General features: G+C 33.8%; 1 protein-coding gene and 1 long non-coding RNA gene across 2 annotated transcripts; both read right to left on the bottom strand.

The window, feature by feature from the left end:
- Nucleotides 1-2067: 2067 nt before the first annotated feature.
- Nucleotides 2068-7626, bottom strand: LOC118029367 (fluoride export protein 1). Its single transcript, XM_035033247.2, has 7 exons — nt 7324-7626; nt 5839-6727; nt 5569-5652; nt 4165-4263; nt 3309-3501; nt 2728-3134; nt 2068-2463 (listed from the first exon to the last, which is right to left on the bottom strand). Exons 2-7 carry the CDS (start codon nt 6247-6249, stop codon nt 2245-2247), a joined length of 1413 nt encoding a protein of 470 aa, XP_034889138.1. The 5' UTR covers nt 6250-6727; nt 7324-7626; the 3' UTR covers nt 2068-2244.
- A 776-nt stretch (nt 7627-8402) lies between these two features.
- LOC140955560 (uncharacterized) lies at nt 8403-9564 on the bottom strand. Its single transcript, XR_012169783.1, has 2 exons — nt 9201-9564; nt 8403-8637 (listed from the first exon to the last, which is right to left on the bottom strand). It is a non-coding gene; the product is annotated as an uncharacterized lncRNA (long non-coding RNA).
- Nucleotides 9565-19333: the final 9769 nt, after the last annotated feature.

The following is a 19333-nucleotide window of genomic DNA, read 5'->3' as shown; positions in this document are numbered from 1 at the left end:
CCTGCAGAGATGGACAATAGTATGGTATCGAGTACATACATAGTGCCCCTAGCCATCTGCATTGGAGACCAGATTGAGGTCTCTCTCTCCAAATTAAATGCTCTTAATCAAAGTAATCTTGCTAATTACTATCCGCTAACAAATCCTTGTCTTTCAACTGATTTTGAGCAACAGGAAGCATGAAAGTGTGCTCCACAAAAGCACAGTGACCAAAGACTAGACAAGAACGTCATCGCCTCGCCTGTGTTCTTGGAGCCTCCACCTGACCTCGCTGTAGGGCCTCATTACAAGCTCGTTGTTGGAAGGAGGATAACCCCTTTAAGGACCTTGAGCAGTAAATTTAATGGTGATGATTTATGAGAGACGCAATCATGAACTATTTCTTACAAAAACATCGTTTTGGCATGTTGACAGGCCTTGAGTCACTGGACAGAGATCTTGCTTTTGGTTCAGTTTTCCCCATCTTCTTGTAGCAAATAGCTGTTGCCTAAGTTATTAGCTTACGTGTGGTCAAAACAACATAAAAATGCATCTTTAAGGGGGGAATAAAGCATGAATAAGAGATAAAAACATTGCAGAAACTTACAACTCTTTTTTTTTTCTTTTTTTTTTCTCACATTCAAATATGTTGAACTTAAACACCGAGTGCATTTCTCAACTTTTAAAATTTATCATTTGACAATGCTTTTGTAGATATATCATTCACTTGCTCCTCTGATTTGCAATACTTAATATCAACCTCTCTTTCTTTAATTGCTTCATGAATGAAATCATGTTTAAGTGCAATGTTCTTGGTTCTGCTGTGAAAACCTGGATTTCTTGCCATTGTTATAGCTTATTTATCGTCACAAAACAATGTTGTTGGCTCTTCTTGTTTTCTTTTGCATCGTTCATAATTCTTCTAAACCAAATAGCTTGCTAAATAGCTAAACCAAATTGCAACATATTCAGCTTCAGCATATACGGTTGAGACACTGCTTGTTGCTTCTTTCAACACCAAGCAAACACACCTGAACCAAGAAGTACTCTTTGAATTAATCCAAGAACTTCAATATTTTTACTCCTTGTATCCCTCAAATCTCTAACTTGTGTTATGACTATGTTATCTATTGACTAAAATTCCTCAAATACAGTCTTTACCATCTCCCACAAATCAAGTGAGGTGAGCAAAATCTTCATCGTTATGCTTCAAAATTCATAATTTAATCTTGTAAACATAGGAGGCTGTACAGAACTTCAATTTAAGTTGTTTACCTTAGCCATCTCTTTTAAATCAATTTTTTTTTTTTTTATCTGATTTCACCTCCAAACTCGTCTTCCTTCAAACTTTACTCTGATACCACTACTCTGGCTAAGTTATTAACTTGTATGTGGTCAACACAACATAAAAATGCATTTTAAAAAAAAAATCATGTAATTTTCTACATAATATCATGAACATGGAAAATAAAAAAGATTGTTGAAACTTATCACTCCTTTTCTTGTCATCTTATATTTGTTCATCTGAATCACTTTTTAATCTATTTTTAATTACTTTCTTTTAACAAGTTAACTAACTAAAATCAATATTAATTAGTTGTTACAATAACTTAATTAATTACATGAATACTAAATATATATTGAAACTTATAACTACTATTAATTCAAAGCCTTAGCATACATACTAATATTATACATACATACATGTATGCGTATGCTTAAATTAAAACAAAAAAGAGTATTTACTTATTAAAGCATTTTAAGGTAGTGAGATTTTTTTTGTCATAAAAAATAAATCATTTGTTTTTAAGACTTTATTATTTCTCACTTATGCAATTAAAATATTTGCAATATACCCTATAAAATTATAATACCACCACCTTTCTTTTTTGATGAATTAAATAAAAATTACAAAGTTTTAGACTTTTCCAACCCCCTTCAAACTTTCTTCAACTTTGTCTTCTCTTTTGCAGCTTCTTTTTTTCCTTAACATTTTCTTTTCTCTCTTCTTAGCTTATTATTTCAATTTCAAATCTCTTTTATCCCATATCAACTTTGTATTTCTTAAAAATAAAATGCGCCTATTGATAAAGAAATTACAGAAAATATAAACATTTCCAAAATATATTCATGTATTCAATATTGTATAGAACTTCGCTGACCAGTAGGCTTTTTAGCATGTTTTTGGAAGGGCACTTCTCTTGTGTCTAGTTGACATGCAGTAAGCCAAAAACCAAAAGAGAGATTTATGAATATGCTGACGTGCTACTCGTATCCCCTGCTCCAAACAGGTACAGAGTATATCAAGGTCCCCAAGCCAAATGAGACAACTATTGTTATTAGGGCATACACATAAGCTCTCCAGTTTTTCTGGCTTTCTTCCATTGCATTGTACTCAGCAATGAAAGTGGAAACAGTACTTAGACAGCCCAAGAATCCAAACTGTATGCCAGTTGAAATGGTATCACAGGTTTTGGTATGCACCTACATCACCCAAATCTCATATCATCAAAATTTATAGTGCACTACTCTTTCTAAAACTCACTCTGGTAGCACCATGAGGGTTAAAACAATGAGGGAAAAGCAAGAATTTAGAACATAATAAACAATATGTGATTCAGAATTAACCTAACTAACACAAAAATAGAATTAGCCAGATCTATAATCAACAAATTTGACTTGGAAGGTATATCACATGCGGACAAAAAGAGGAGAAAAAGTTCAGTTGGGAGAGAGATGAAACCATACCGCTTTCTTCACAGTAGACAGTGCTGCCATGATACATGCTGCAGAAACATTTGCAATAAGAGTTCCAAATGGAATCCATTTTAGAGAACCAGCCTTACCTAACCCACGACCATTGAGTCTTGCTAAGAACCACCTGATCCACACCCCTAAGGGTGCAACTATGCAACCTAGCCATAACTGAGCCCCACTACTGTCGTGGCTATACTCCTTCTTTAGTAGTGCTCCACTTAGAGCCCATAAAAGGCCTAGCATTACCACCAATACCACCATAACTGTGAAATGATGATAGGGGTTGTCTACCCTCCAGCTGGCTAAATCTACACTTTTGTTTGACATTTGGAAAAATGACTTGAAACATTTCGCCATACCAACACCCAATTTTATGGAATAGGCTGCAAGGAATAACCCTGAAAGATACACACAGTGAGAAGTTACTCGTTTATGTTTTAATGGTCTAGAATTGTCAAGGCTTGTCTCTCATTAAAATTTTGAACAGGCATATGCCCAAGAGCAATAGTTAAGTTTCCATGTCTCATTTAAGCTACAACTACATATTACAATAATTTGCAAGTGCCACTTACCTATGAGAAAGCCAACAAAAGAAAACACCCAATGACCATTAACACTGAGATCAAGCATTTTCTGATTCCAACCACTGAATGTTGTGAGACTTCCTAAATAACCAGTAGTTAATCCAATGGCCAAATGACTAGACACTTTGGATATGTCTTCTTTGAAAACAACACCCCACCATCCCATCAAGAATGAACCAACCTAGAAGAGCACATATTACAAATAAGTAATAAGTTAATGAGCTTTATTTGTATTCCAAAGTTGAAAACACAGAGTCCAAGTGTTGTCGAAACATTATAATTTATTAATTTATGCATCTTGAAGGTAACAAAGACAAGTTGTGGTATTCTTGCACTATATTTTCAGTTTATTGAAAGGAAGGGGACAGATAAGAGTACCAGTTACCATAAGCAAAACCTTTAATTCTGGATCATTCTAACATAGTGGAGTTTCATTGCAAAAACCCGAAGGTTTAACTTACATGGCAATTGAATCTACCAAACATTAATAACTTCATAAACAATTCTACTTTTCCAATCAATATCGAGAATCCTTTTCAATTAATCTTGTAATATGGGAATACCATAAGTGTCATATTTAGAATAACAATATCATGATCAAGTTTCATGATAAGTAATGACTAATGAATTGCATACCATAACAAAGTTAACAAGATATATTTATGTTACTTCATCCAACAACATCAAAACATCATAAATTTTAATGAAACAAATAGACACCTTACTAGAAAACAAGCAAGATGACATAGGATTATGAATAATCTCTACTTTAAAAATAAAAAAAATGGATATTCAATATCTTTGTGTGTATCTGTAAGTGAGAGAGAGGGGGGGAGAGAGAGACCATATTGGAAGGTAGGTCAAGATATAGCGGATAGTTGTCACTTGTCACACCAGCAACACCAGGGCCAAAGAGTTTTTGTAATAAATATCTTGTTAAGACCTGCAAATCATGCCATGTCAAACTTTAATAGTTTTTCATATTAACCCACACGCCCGAAAGTGCCCCTCTCCCAACCATGTCTAAATGCTCTCTTTGGTTTTGCACTCCTATCAAGCACAATATTTAATGCACGCATCAATCAGCAAAAAAGAAGGGCAAATAAAAAAGCAATCAACATGATAATCAATTTGAAACGAAAACTTAATGCAACATTATCGTATAGATTATGATGCTGGTGCAACGTTTCTTTAATAAACCCATTTCAGGATGATGTCATTGTGTATTAAAAGTTGAAAATAGGAATGCATTATTTATTTATGGGACAACCAAAATCAGATTACACCTCCTCTGCAGCCTCCACTAATAGAGTAGAGCTTTGACTCTATTTTAAAATTCCTTCAATGTTAGCAGAGAACTGTGATCCTTGCTTTCAATTGTATTAGTAACCAATGGAAAAACAGGAATACTAGATGCCTTTTTTAAGGAATAGATTACGCTTTGCTGTTAGATTAGCAATAATGTCTAGAAGATGTACAAATCACTCGCCTCAACTAGTATTCATCTGACCTTAATTTATTGTTTGGAGAAGATGAAAATTAACAAAAGCATAATAAGGTATCGTAAAGTTTTGTCATTAGTAATTTACAAATCATTTCATCACGTTCCTTTTTCTTTGTTTCATTTTTTTGCTATCAAGAGCTATGTACTTAGACGCATCAAGAATTTCATCCGGCTAGTATCTTGTGTCAGTGTCTGGGTTTATTATTTTCCAAAGCATGATTTTGACAACACTTCCTAGGATTAAACATCCTCCTAGAAAGACACCCACTCCTAGTTGTGGTAACTAAAGAGCACTAGTTTCCAACACAGCTTATGTCAAGCGAAGAGCATATTTCTTGATCTAGCTTACTGTACAAATGTTTCCATGAAGCTAAGTGGTTTCAATTTCAAATTCTATTCTCTTCAAGTGGTCATGTTGAGCACTTGAAAACGATAAGTGATGGTAATAATGGATTTATTAAATTCATTTCATTAGCTTCCATAAATTATTATCTGCCTTTTAAAATTTTACGGGTCGATGTCTGCAGCATTAAAATGCTTGCAGGTAATGCATAATTAAGTATTCATAATAAAACCACTTCAAAAAAGCCAACAAAGTTGATGAATAAGATAAAAGGAAAAGAAGCACCAGAATCCAATTTAACAGAAGAAAATAAAAAATAAAAAGCCGTTGAAGTGAGGTTACCATTTACTAATGCCATTTTAAATATTCAGAAAGTAAAAAGAAAAGGTTGTGCATATTACCCCAAGAATTCCAAAAAATGCTAGATACACAAGACATGAGATATACTCGAGTGCTGGTGGCAACACAAATGCTTTCTCCTTGTCCTGGATATAGCAGCAAGAAACAAATGAATTATCAGATTAACAGCCTTAGACAAGTAGCAGCAGTTTGATCTTATATCATATGACAAACAACCATTAAAGACACAAACCCCTATCCATGAGGCAATAAACCAAACAAATCCTATCAGCGATAATGAAATAGATAATAATGATCAATTGAATTCTCACTTCTTGTTTTTCCCTGGAGCAGACCACTGCATCAGTTGAGATAGGAGACACGATTTCTTCTGGCGAAGGTAACACTGGAGATCTTGTATTCAAAGCTGTGGAATCATGAGGCCACAACCCATATGATCGTAGGAAGGTTTCATTTGAAAGGGGAAACACCGTACCATTTTCTAACTCTCTGTCAATGGATAAACTGATGCTACCACTTTCATTATGCCTCTTGCTATGAAGAGCCCTGTCACCAATATCACCTGCCTCTGACACGTTTTCACTCTCAATATCATTATCTACCTGGAAGGATCTGCTGCGTGATAAACTTAAAGAACGTCTTCTCACTGAAGAGGCTACGCTGCTAGTCTGACGAAATGATTCACTCAGAATGGATTCAGACTCATTAGTTCCACGATCCATAACTCAGACTCAGACAACAGTACTCAATAAATTAAATCAGCAAAAGTCAATCAACCACTGCCCTTCTACTTGTGAATTATATAGAACTCTTCATTTCATATATTGATATCCAACTCCCGAGTCAATCCAAAAACAGATGCAATGATTGCAACAACACCAGATAAATGAAAATGAAAGAGGAAAGGAGTTCATTAACAAGAATAAGAAATACTGTGTTTTAGTCACGGGGCAAAGCTAATCTCAAGACCGACCAGCAGCCAGCAGTTTAGGTGATTTCTCAGAACACACCGTGGACCATCCAAATTAGCATCAAGTGGTCACCGCTTTCTATGTTCCGTCCAAATAGTAAGGTTGACCGTAAAACAGAACCGTGACTGAATTGTCCATAGAGGCTAAGCAATGTTTTCAGAGTCCATTATTAATGCAGTCAATTGTTCCGTGCAAGCATAAAAAAAGAAGAAGCAGAGCACTGGTTTTGCTGCAAAATAAATAACTTTTTACAAGTTACTTCTTAGATTTGAACTTTTTTATAAGAAAAAATACAAACTTGAAGCGCAGCTACGGCATATTCAAATGGCAGCATAATAATAATAATAAAGTAAAATAAAAAACTAAATAATAAAATAAAATAGCTACTTTCCAAATCCCAAAAGAGAAGAGAGAGGGGATTCTGACTTTATTAGTATCAGCCACATGGGCTTCAATAATTTAAGTGGGCTGTTCTTCTGTTAGCATCAACATATATATATATATATATATAATATATTATATATATATATATATATATATATATATAATAATACCTAACCACCACTTGTTCAATCTGATTGGACTCAGCTTAAGTTCTTCTTAACAGTAAATGAGTTTTTGCAAATAATTTATCCCCCAAAAGGAACAGCTTGCTTTCTTTCAAGGGCCTTTTTGAAATTAAGTAAACTAGAGATTAGCCAGCCAAGAAAAGCAATTGTGAAATCAAATCACGAGAGAAAGCTAACTTTATTAGACCATTCATTTCAATCCAAATGGAACAGCAAAAGGCAAAAAAGAAACACAGGGAAAGTTGAGAAGTGTCACCTTGTGGAGAAAGAGACGGGTGAGAGCTCAGAAAAGGGAAAGCTGCTGCTTCAGGAGGGACGAGGGTAAAAGCGTCCTTCGGGCTTTCTTGGTTTTACCAAGTGTATGAATTAATTCAAACACGCACGGAAAAGTTGGATCAAAAGCGAATTCATTGATGGCCGTTGAAACAAACTATCAGCCCTTCGTTTTTTTGAGGCCTCTGCGGCGATGAGATAGCGAAAGAGAAGGAGAAAAACGATAGCTATGGCGGTGCAACGACTGGAACCCTTCGTTTATTTAAGGCCTTGGTGCACACTATCTCTGACTTTTCTTCCATCTTTGTCAACATGCAATTCATTATTTATTTTCCGGCAATGGTAACAGTGACATCTTCAAGAGCTCATTGTTCTAGGATACAACACGTGAACTCCGAGCCGATTTATTAAATTAAGTTACTCCTCTCTTTTTTTAGAAATACTAGATCATTCGGTAGGATTAGTTTTTTTTTTTTCACGTAAAAAAAAATAACTAAAATATTGCTAATATATTTTTTTAATAAAAACCTTTAAACCGTCTAAAAATTAATTTAAAATGACTCAATTACTTTGATAAATAAAAAATAATCTAGATAATTAATAAAAATATAATTTTAACTAAACAAAGTCGATGGCTATAGCACAATATGAGGAGGCAAGGTACATTTTTTTATGATGGGCTCTAGTATGGCCATAGCCCATGGTATGCAGTGAGCTGGATTCACTCAAATTCAGCCCGAGAATCATACATTGGAAGAGGTTACGTGAAAAATTCATTTCTTTGCAATTGTTGAATTTTTTGCTTAGATGGGAAAAATTAATGAGAATGTGATTAAATTGTTACGATTATTGTTAAATTTTGAAAATAAAGGCAATTATGAATGGAGAAAAAGAGAGGAGAAACTCATTGTTGTTAGGAGGAAGAATTTGGCCAAATTGGTTGGTTTGGAGAAGACTTAATTTTTTGTCATGAGATGGGGTTTTATGTTTTAAGTAAGCTAAAGGAAAATAATAATAAGGGGGATACAAAAATAATCCGACTATAATAATGCAGTAAATCACCAGTAAAAAATCTTTTAAATTTTTATTTAGGAGAAATGTATCAACATAACAGAAGAAAATAAAAAATGAAAAGCCGTTGAAGTTAGGTTACCATTTACTAATGCCATCGAAAATATTCCAAAAGTAAAAAGAAAAATGTTGTGCGTATTACCCCAAGAATTCCAAAAACTGCTAGATACACAAGACAAGAGATATACCCGAATGCTGGTAGCAACACAAATACTTTCTCCTTGTCCTGGATATAGCAGCAAGAAACAAATGAGTTATCAGATTAACAGTCTTACACAAGTAGCAGCAGTTTGATATTAACAGTCGAAGACAAGTAACAGCAGTTTGATTGCGTTTGTTTTACTTAAAAATATATTAAAATAATTTTTTTATTTTTTTAAAAATATTTTTAATAAAAACACATTAAAATAATTTAAAAATACAAAAAAAAAATTAAAGTAAATAAATAAAATAAAATAAAATTTAAATTTTTATAAAAAAATGCTTTTAAAACGTAAAAATAAACAATTTTACGAAACTGAATTAAAAAAACTTGTAAAAATTGCTTTACAAAAACTGCAAACTTAATTTTTTAATGAATTTCATAATATAAAAACACATTTTAATGTGTTATCAAATACCTAACTGTATTTTTTACGCCACAAACATAAAAACTAAAGCTAAATAAACAAACCCATATCATATGACAAACAGCCATTAAAGACACAAACCCCTGTTCATGAGGCAATAAACCAAACAAATCCTATCAGCGCTAATGAAACAGATAATAATGATCAACTGAATTCTCACTTCTTGTTTTTCCCTGGAGCAGACCACTGCATCAGTTGAGATAGGAGACATTATTTCTTCTGGCGAAGGTAACACTGGAGATCTTGTATTCAAAGCTGTGGAATCATGAGCCCCCAACCCATATGATCGTAGGAAGGTTTCATTTGAAAGGGGAAACACCGTACCATTAACTGATGCTACCACTTGCACCTGCCTCTGACACGTTTTCACTCTCAATATCATCATCTACCTGGAAGGATCTGCTGCGTGATAAACTTAAAAAACGTCTTCTCACTGAAGAGACTACGCTGCTGGTCTGACGAAACGATTCACTCAGATTGGGTTCAGACTCATTAGTTCCACGATGCATAACTCATACTCGGATAATACTTGAAAACAAGATAAAACAATGCTGGGAAGAATAATAACAGAAGTTTTATTCCATTTGTATTGATTGCAACAAAGTTTACAATGAGAATATTTATATACAAGTACGTAGCTAGAAAATAGAAGCTACAAGTGATTGAGTCCAACTCAATCAGTTCATCTACACAATCTCAATTCTAGAGGATAATCTTCAGCAGTGGATCAACATCAGCAGCAAGTAGATAATCTTCAACTGTGAGTCAACATTAGCAGCAGATTAACTTTATCTGTTGAAGATCAACTTCTTCTTATCTTTTCAACACTCCCCTTCAAGTTGGAGCATGAATATTGAGAATGTTCAACTTACCTGATAATTTCTTGAAATTGTCTCCCCCTAATGCCTTGGTGAATATATATGCTAGTTGAAGATAGGAGGCCAATTACGGACTGTTGCCAAGGCAAGAAGACAACGAACTGTAGTTAACTTTGCAACCGGTGCAAAAGTTTCATGATAGTCCAAGCCTTCTTGTTGATTGAAGCCTTTGGCTACTAACCGTGCTTTATACCGTTCCATAGTTCCATCAGATTTGTATTTGATTCTGAAAACTCATTTGTTGCCTATGGGATGACAATGTGATGGTAATCAAACCAAAGACCATGTTTTCTGATTTTCAAGTGCAGTGAGCTCAGTTTCTCATTGCTTTCACACCACCTAAGATCATTATTAAGTGCCTGCTTATATGTTGTTGGTTCAAGAGTGCTAGTAATGTTGTTAATAAATATATGATGAGAAAGAGATAAGGACTGGTAGGAAATAAAACTTGATAATGGATATTGAGTACCTGACCGTGAAGAGGCTGACTTGGTTGTGGATGCAGAGAGTTGTGACATACCAACTTGACCACAATGAAAATCACAGAGCAGAACCGAGGTTTGTCGTGGCCGATCACTGCGACGTAGAATAGGAGTAGGTGTGTTTGGTGTTGGAGAAGGAGAAGATTGTGTGGGAGTGGATGATGGTGATGATGGAGAGTCTGTAGAGGTAGGGGAAGATAATGGAGTGGCAGGGGTCTCGATTGGTGAGGGAGAAAAAATTAATGGTTGTGGAATTGAGCTGTCATTAGGATCAGGAAGTATGGTGGGCAGAGATGGTTGTTGAGAGGAATCGACTGAAGTGTGATTTATGAAAGGAAATGTATTTTCATGAAAAACAACATCTCGACTAGTGAAAAACTGTCGAGTGGTAAAATCATAAACACGATATGCTTTTTGAATAGAAGGGTATCCAACAAAAATACATCGATGAGCTCATGGTGAAAATTTGGTCAATGGTTGTAAGTTAGTGGCATAACAGAGACAACCAAGAGCACGAAGATGTGTATATATGGGTGGTTTTCCATATAGGAGTTCATATGGTGACTTGTGATTCAAAACTGGGGTGGGAAGACGATTTATGAGATAGGTGGCAGTGAGCAAGCTCTCTCCCTAAAATTGTAATGGTAAATTTGTTTGGAATCTCAAGGCACGACTAACATTGAGTAGGTGTCTGTGTTTTCGTTCTACAACACCATTTTGTTGAGGTGTGTAAGAACATGAATTTTGGAGTAAAATGCCATGAGTGGAAAGGAATGGCTTTAAGGAGATAAATTCTAGCCCATTATCACTTCATATACTTTTAACTTGACAGTTAAATTGAGTGTGGACAAAAGTGATGAATAATTTTAACAACCCTTGTGTTTCAGATTTGAATTTCATAAAAAAAATCCAAGTAAAACGAGTGGTCATCCATAATAGTTAAAAAATAATGTGCACTAGAGTGTGTTTCAATCTTTTGTGGACCCCAAATATCACAGTGTATAAGCTCAAAAAATTTAGTACTTTTAATAGAACTTATGGGAAAGGATAACCTGGTTTGTTTTGCCAAAGAACAAACTTCACATGAATGTTGTGAATCATAAACAAAAGATGAAATTAATTTTGACAGGAACTGAAAGGGTAATTTTGATGGATGTCCTAATCTGTTATGCCAAACAGCTCCTAATGGAAAAGAGACTTGATATGATTTTGTTGAAGAGGAATGTGATTCTGATTGTGCATAAGGTAGTATAGTCCCTTACTCTACTTCCCCAGGCCAATCATCCTCTTCGTAGCTAGGTCCTGCAATATACAGAAAGTGGGAAAAAAATGAACAGAACAATTAAGAGCAGATGTGAGTTGGCTGACTGAAAGCAGATTCACATGAAATGAGAGTGCACAAAGAACATCATGGACATGTAGGCTTTTGGTAACATGTGCAGAGCCAGCACTTGTAATTTTTGCGTAGGAACCATTCGGAAAGGTGACTTGAGAGAACATAGGAACAGTGGCTTTATTAATAACTGAAGTGGTTATATGGTTAGTGGCACCACTGTCAATGATCCATTGTAAAGCCTCAGAATTTTGAGTCATGAAAGATGAGCAAAAAAGAGTGATATTACCTGTATAATTTGCAGATACAGTGGATTTTTCGGCTTGAAAGAAAGCTTTGATTTGTGAAAATTCTTCAGGAGTGAATTAAAGAGGTTGATCAGAGGTTTGAACCGACTTGATGTTGGTGTGAAATGATTCAATTCCTGTTTGGTTTGTAGCAGCTTTTTGAGCTCGATTATGAGGCTGCAAATTCTTGCCATGAGGAGCGTGACCGGTGGGAAATCCAATCAAATAAAAACATCTCTCCACTGTATGTGTAGTTCCATCACAATAGGTGTAGTGAAGTCGTTTCTTTTATCCTTGTATAGTTGATGAGCCAGACATCCAATTTCGAGAGAAATCTCGTCGCTGTGAAGTAGAACCTGATCTTTTTACATTTATGGCATGAACCTGTTCAGTAACTTTGTGCTCAACCGGTCCTCTTTGCTTTTCTTCCTCACATAAGAGTGAATATGCTTTCTTAACAATTGGTAAAGGTTGCATGAGCATGATTTGCCCTCTAATGGCTGAATAGTTCTCATTTAATCCCATAAGAAACTAACCAAGTCTCATCTTTTCTTCATTGTTTGACAGTTATTTCATTCCACCACATGTGCATTGAATTGTTGGACTGGACATTTTCAATTCATCCCATAACGTTTTTATCTTGGTGTAATATGTGAAGATGGAATCCTGATTTTGCTGCAATTCTATTATGGAACGCTGAACTTGATAATGATGAGAAAAATTACCTTGTGAGAATCGTTCTTCTAGATCCAACCAGATTTCAGAGGGGGTTTCAACATAAAGAACACTATTGGCAAGCTCTTGGTTTAAGGAGTTAAGAATCCAAGAGAGAACCATATCATTGCATCGTTGCCATAACATGTATTTAGGATCAGATTCTCCTGGTATAAGTATGGTTCCATTAATGAATTCCAACTTGTTTTTGGCACTGAGACTTATTAGCATGGAACGTCTCCACATTGCATAATTGGTTCCATCAAGAACCTTTGGAACAAGAGTCATGCTTGGATGATCTGATGTATGGATAAAAAAATGATCAGAATGATCAATGGTTAAAAAGGACATGTTCTGAAGGGTAATGTTTTGGTTAATACTGGTTGAATTAGTATTGTCCTCCATTGGAGGTTTTGCGGAAGCTTGGTTAATATGTTTAAGATTTCATGTGCTCTGATACCATGAAAACAAGATAAAAGAATGCTAGGAAGAATAATAACAGAAGTTTTATTCCAGTCGTATTGATTGCAACAGAGTTTACAATGAGAATATTTATATACAAATACATAGCTAGAAAATAGAAGCTACAAGTGATTGAGTCCAACTCAATCAGTTCATCTACACAATCTCAATTCCAGAGGATAATCTTCAGCAGTTGATCAACATCAGCAGCAAGTAGATAATCTTCAACTGTAAATCAACATTAGCAGCAGATTAACTTTATGTGTTGAAGATCAACTTCTTCTTATCTTTTCAACAATACTCAATAAATTAAATCAGTAGAAGTCAATCAACCACCGCCCTTCTACTTGTAAATTATATAGAACTTTTCACTTCATATATTGATATCCAACTCCCAAGTCAATCCAAAAACAGATGCAATAATTGCAACAACCCCATATAAATGAAAATGGCAGCCCAGAAATAATTTATCCCAAGAAAGAACAGCTTGCTTTCTTTCAGTGCCTTTTGGACATTAAAGTAAACTAGAGATTAGTTATGACTGCTTGCCTCCGAGCATCCTAAGCATAGCCAGCCAAGAAAAGCAATTGTGAAATCAAATCACGAGAGAAAGCTAACTTTATTAGGCCATTCATTTCAATCCAAATGGAACAGCAAAAGGCAAAAAAGAAAGACAGGGAAAGTTGAGAAGTGTCACCTCGTGGAGAAAGAGACGGGTGAGAGCTGAGAAAAGCGAACGCTGCTGCTTCAGGAGGGACGAGGGTAAAAGTGTCCTTCGGGCTTTCTTGGTTTTGCCAAGTCTATGAATTAATTCAAACACGCACGGAAGAGTTGGATCAAAAGCGAATTCATTGATGGCCGTCGAAACAAACTATCCGCCCCGTGTTCATTCAAAGGATGATGAGATGAGATGAGATGAGATATTTTTGCCTCTCTTTACTAATAATAATGATAGTAATAATAATAATAATAATGAAAAGGAAGAGGATAATAATAATAATAATAATAGTGGTAATGAAAATAAAAAAAATAATGAAAATAGTAATATTATTTATTATGATAATTATAATACAAAAAAAATTAATGATGATGATGATAAAATAATAATAATAGTAATGTTAGTTATAATAATAATACTAATAATAATAGTGGTAGTGATGAATTTTAATAGGTGGTGGAGGATTTTTACTATGTAAAAATCCATTATTCATTCTCTCACAGCTTATTGTTGATGGACTGTACAAAATTTTATGTTTTTCAATTTAATCCTTAAATATATTTTTAAAATTTAGTTCTAATTAAAGACTACTTGATTTTGATTTTATTTTATGAAAAGATGGGATTCAAATAAGAGAAACAAAAATGAAAAAGATGTTAAACATAGGTGGCATGCCATAAGGTTTGCAAAAACGTACACTTTGGTCCTTGAACTTTAAAAATTATACAGGTTATATAATTTCAGTACCTCAATATTTTCTCAATTCAATTTTTGTATAAAAATTTAATTTTGTTATTTTTTAGTCACTGGTTGAAAGAAGAATGAGAGAGAGAGAGAGAGAGAGAGGTCACTAAATTTTAATGGTAGAAAGAGAAAAATATCACTGACACCAATTTAAGCCACAAAAACAAAAGATAATTGTGTCAGATTATTCAATTGATTAAGGATTTTATATTAAGTGTTTTTTTACCTTTAAAGTTCGTGAAAATACAAATTTAAGTTTGTGATCATTTTTGGATCGGGTTGATTTTGGTTTTTTAAGCGATTTTTTTGAAGCTATAAATAGGTTTATCATGGTTTGTATGATATTTTATAGGATTTTTGGGTCAAGAATGGATTGGAAAAAAGGTTTTTAGATAAAACAACACTTAAACCTTGATTTTACGACAACCACAGTAATTGGTATCTAGGTAAATAAAACGACGTGTCGTCTGAATTTTTTTTTTTTTCAAAAAACTTTATGGCAAACAATAAAAATAAATAAATAAAGGGTCCAATTGTATGGGCCATGATAAAATGGAATATGCAGGCTTGCTTTGTTTACCAGGCCCAACAATACCTAGCCTTTACTTTTTGTTTAAAAAACAATTAATGATTTTTTTTATGTTCTTTTTCTCTAAATTTGTTTAATTTAAATATAAATTAGTACTCATTCTCCTTTTTATTTTGTTTGGAGAGTCTCTTTTAAGAGACGATTGTTTTTTTCTTTTTTGTTATGCATTTAATTTTGAAAAACAAATTTGATTCATCTATAATTTTTTTTTTAATCTTTTATATAGATAAATTTTATTTTTTCAAATAATATTTTTAATAAGTGCAAACCTTGCATATGATGGCTTTTTTTTTTTTACTCTATTAATTCAATTTATGTTTTTATTTCTTTTAATACTTATTTAAATAAAACAATTATTTTAATAAATAAATTTAACAAACACAATTGGATAATCACCATATATAAGAAATTTGGAAGCCATTCAAATTTTTTTTACTAGCTGGAATACTATGCATAGTTTACTGAATTTTTGGGAGCTCTACAGAAGTGAAGATCTATCTGATAAGACATTAAAACTGTCCATTAAACTTAGTTGCAGAATTCATAATTTAAATATTCAGATACCAAATTGTCAATGAACTTAAAACATACAAATCTAGACAAATGTCATGCTTTCAGTCAATATGCATGGCTTTTAACATTTAAAGCTCATTTTTCTCAATCCTTTGAATTAGTGTATAAACCTGACTGAAAAATTAGAGAAACAAACTAACCAGGCCCCACCTTAATAATGTCATAATGCTCACTTAATTTAGCAAAATATTAATTAAATTCCTGAATCCGATCACAGTGAGATTTGCTGGCCATCTTAACCATCCTTTGTGTATTGATTTTCTCCCATTACTGAAGATATCGCTTCTCAACTGGTGTAAGATGATCATCATACTTTGCAGCTTGCCCTTGTTCATCATCTTTGTATGTCTCGTTCATATCCCCAGCATGATTTGTTGCTAAAGCTGTATTTCCATCTGACAACCTCTAAAATGAAGACATTTTGTTAGTAAACAACCAATAATTCATGAATCAATGAAATATTAACTGAAAACAATGAATGATTTAATGAAGAAACTATAGAAAGCAATATGACATCATAGATAGTCACTGCATAAAACTATAGCAGCACCCGCCCTCTCCCATTTTCTCTCTCCTTTTTCACTTCCCTTTCTCTCAGCTTCTACGCACTCGCAATGGAAGCAATATAGCTTTCTTCCTCCATCCTCGCTCTATCATCACTGATTTTTTATAAAAGGCAGGCAGCAAATCTAATTGTGAACTCTGGATGGATCAACAAGTGGGACATCAATATGGAAAATATATATCTCATTATCTACTCACATAAAGATTAAATGAGCCATAAGGAATTAGTCTGTAAATTACATTGGGGATGTAGTCGGTACTGAACCATTTTCCGATCAGCAAAGATTTTTTATAATTATTTCCCAGCAATTACTCAGATAATACTGCAACTCCAAACCGGGGAATGTATCGAAAGGCTATTCCCTCGACTCCTTGCAATTTTGGAGCTGGCTCACTCCATCTCAAACCTGAACTCAACCCTCTGTGTTTTTACACCAAAAAATCTTATCCATGAGAGTTTAGAAGATAAATGTAAAATAATCAGTGCTCCCACCATGCCACATTACATTCAAATCCTACAGCGTTGTTTTGGATACTAATCCCCGCTACCTAATGAAATCAAGCAATAGTCATCCCACATCACCTTCTACTCTTGAATATATCCTCTTGTTTCAACTCATTATTCTTTGAACTTTTGAAAATCACACTTGCATTTCTCAAGTCAAAAGTTCAGCGAATAGCACCTTAAAACAAATGCCCTTATTCAAGCCTTTTACCAATTAGAAATGCCTTCATAACTAGGAGATAGCGGCGTTATTCTGACATTACAAATTGCTAGAAAGACCACCTAATTTAACTCATCATTCATCGTGCATAGTCTACATGAGAGTATCCAATAATAAAAAATATCATAGTTACCAACAAATATCAAGGTAAAGAAGAAGAAGACATAAAACAAAAACCTACTGAAGATTGATCTTGATAATGATGCTTCTTGTAACAGAGATTCTTCTTCTTCTTGATAACGCCATCTGCTTTCACATCCAGTGCTTTACCCTTCAGCTTTAGCTCCCCCCTATCATGTTCTCGTACGCAGACATCACTCCACCGATCAGGATTCACCACCAGCTATGATTGTAGATTTCTTTATAATTATTTATTTGCCGAAATACAAAATCAAACAACAATGTTAGACAAGACAATGGGAGAAGAACATGATTCAATTTTTCAAAGACGGAGATTGAGATTAAGATGGGATGAGGAATTCACATTGCGTGGGAGAGGGGTATTAGAAAGAGTGGCAAGTTCTGGATAGAAGTCAAAGTCTCTAGAACACCTCTGATCTTGCCAAATGGGGGCATTAGATTAGAGGGAACCATCTAATGACATGTCGTTGTTAGCTCTACGGCCCAAAACAATGATTTGGCGCCTTTCCCGTTGACAAGAAATCTTGGTTTAGTCACGGGTAAACTTTCCTTTTTAACCTTGTAGATTCAAGTATGTTCAAACTCCATCCTTGTAGTCTGAACTTCTATACTCTAACCTATGTGGTTGGTTTTAAGAGGTTCCGATGTGTTTCCCTTATCATTTAAATAGCTAGCAAAGCTCTTTTTTCCCTTTTTTTATATTTAAAATAACTCAATTTATCATATTATAAAGAAAGCTAAATTGTGTAACCTTCATAATAGTAATGATTGTGATATATAATGTCATATTTTGTTGTGTTGAAACAGGATATGGTTCAAGATGGTTGGACCTTAATAATAGTGATGACTGTGATATATAAATGTGAAGATATTGATAACTTGATATGCTTAAAAACAAGGGAAACTCTTTTAAATTTTAGGCAAAGATTAAAAAACAATTACCTTTATTTTCATGAAAGTTTTATGATTTATATTACTTAGTTTGCTTGTGAAAATTCAGGATATTAAACATTTATTCTAAGATTTGAATACTCTTCCTTATTCTTTAACTGATTTTTGCTTTGAATCATAAGCTGAATCACTATTAGCTTTAATTTTTTTCTTCTTATTTTCACTATGCCTTAAGATTAAACAACACAATCTCTATCAACATTAATTTTTCTACTTTTCAAATCATATAGTCTATAACCCATTAACATAAAGCTATAGCCAAGAAAGATGCATTTATCATTAGTTTCTTTTAACTCATGTCTTTTCTTCTTTGAAATCTGAGCATAACACACACAACCAATACTTTTAGATGATTTACTAAAGACTTCCTGACATTTCAAGATTTAAATGATGTTTAATTGTTTAAAACTTTTGTTGGATACTTACTGATTAAAAAAATCATTGTATTTACAGCTTCAACCCAAAAGACTTCTTGGAAGACCCTTCCCAAACAACATAGATTTAACTATTTCCATCACAACATGAGTTTTCCTCTTGGATACCCTATTTTTCTATGGAGTATAACCAACTGTTAACAATCTTTTCACACCTTCTTCTTCATAAAACTTCTCAAATTCACTTGACATACTCCTTTCCATGATCACTTCTCAAAGCTTTTATCTTGCAGTCACTTTTTTTTTCAAAATATCACTTTGAACTTCTTGAATATGCTGAAAACTTCAAAATTATGCCTCATAAAATACACTTAAGTTGTTTATTATAATCATGAATGAAGAGAATAAAGTACCTTTTTAGTGAATTTGAAGGAGTTTTTATAGGACCACACACATCCGTATACACTAGCTCAAGCTTTTCTTTTGGCTTTGCATGCTACTTCTTTAGAGAAAAAAATTTGTTAATGATGCTCCCTAGTTACAAAACCTTCACAAACATTATCCTTCTCTTTAGTAATGAAATTCCCTACACCATATTTTTTTTTGTTGAAGTAACATGAGCCTAATAAAGTTCAAATGACCAAGCATTATATTCCAAAGCTATGAGTCATTTTCTCCTTTCATGTTCATTTCCACACCATTTATATGTTTCAAGTTGGGGGGCAAACACTTATTTACCATCTTAACATGTGTTAATT

This window comes from Populus alba, chromosome 5, assembly GCF_005239225.2.
Source record: "Populus alba chromosome 5, ASM523922v2, whole genome shotgun sequence".
Taxonomy (NCBI): domain Eukaryota; kingdom Viridiplantae; phylum Streptophyta; class Magnoliopsida; order Malpighiales; family Salicaceae; genus Populus; species Populus alba.
This window is presented reverse-complemented; position numbering and strand designations above follow the sequence as displayed.

Coding starts and splice junctions, on each gene's coding strand:
- LOC118029367 (XM_035033247.2), bottom strand. CDS start 6,249: ATGGATCGTGGAACTAATGAGTCTGAATCCATTCTGAGTGAATCATTT. Junction 3,502..4,164: donor TTGACCTACCTTCCAATATG/GTCTCTCTCTCC, acceptor GTGCTCTTCTAG/GTTGGTTCATTCTTGATGGG. Junction 2,464..2,727: donor TGTCTACTGTGAAGAAAGCG/GTATGGTTTCAT, acceptor TGGGTGATGTAG/GTGCATACCAAAACCTGTGA.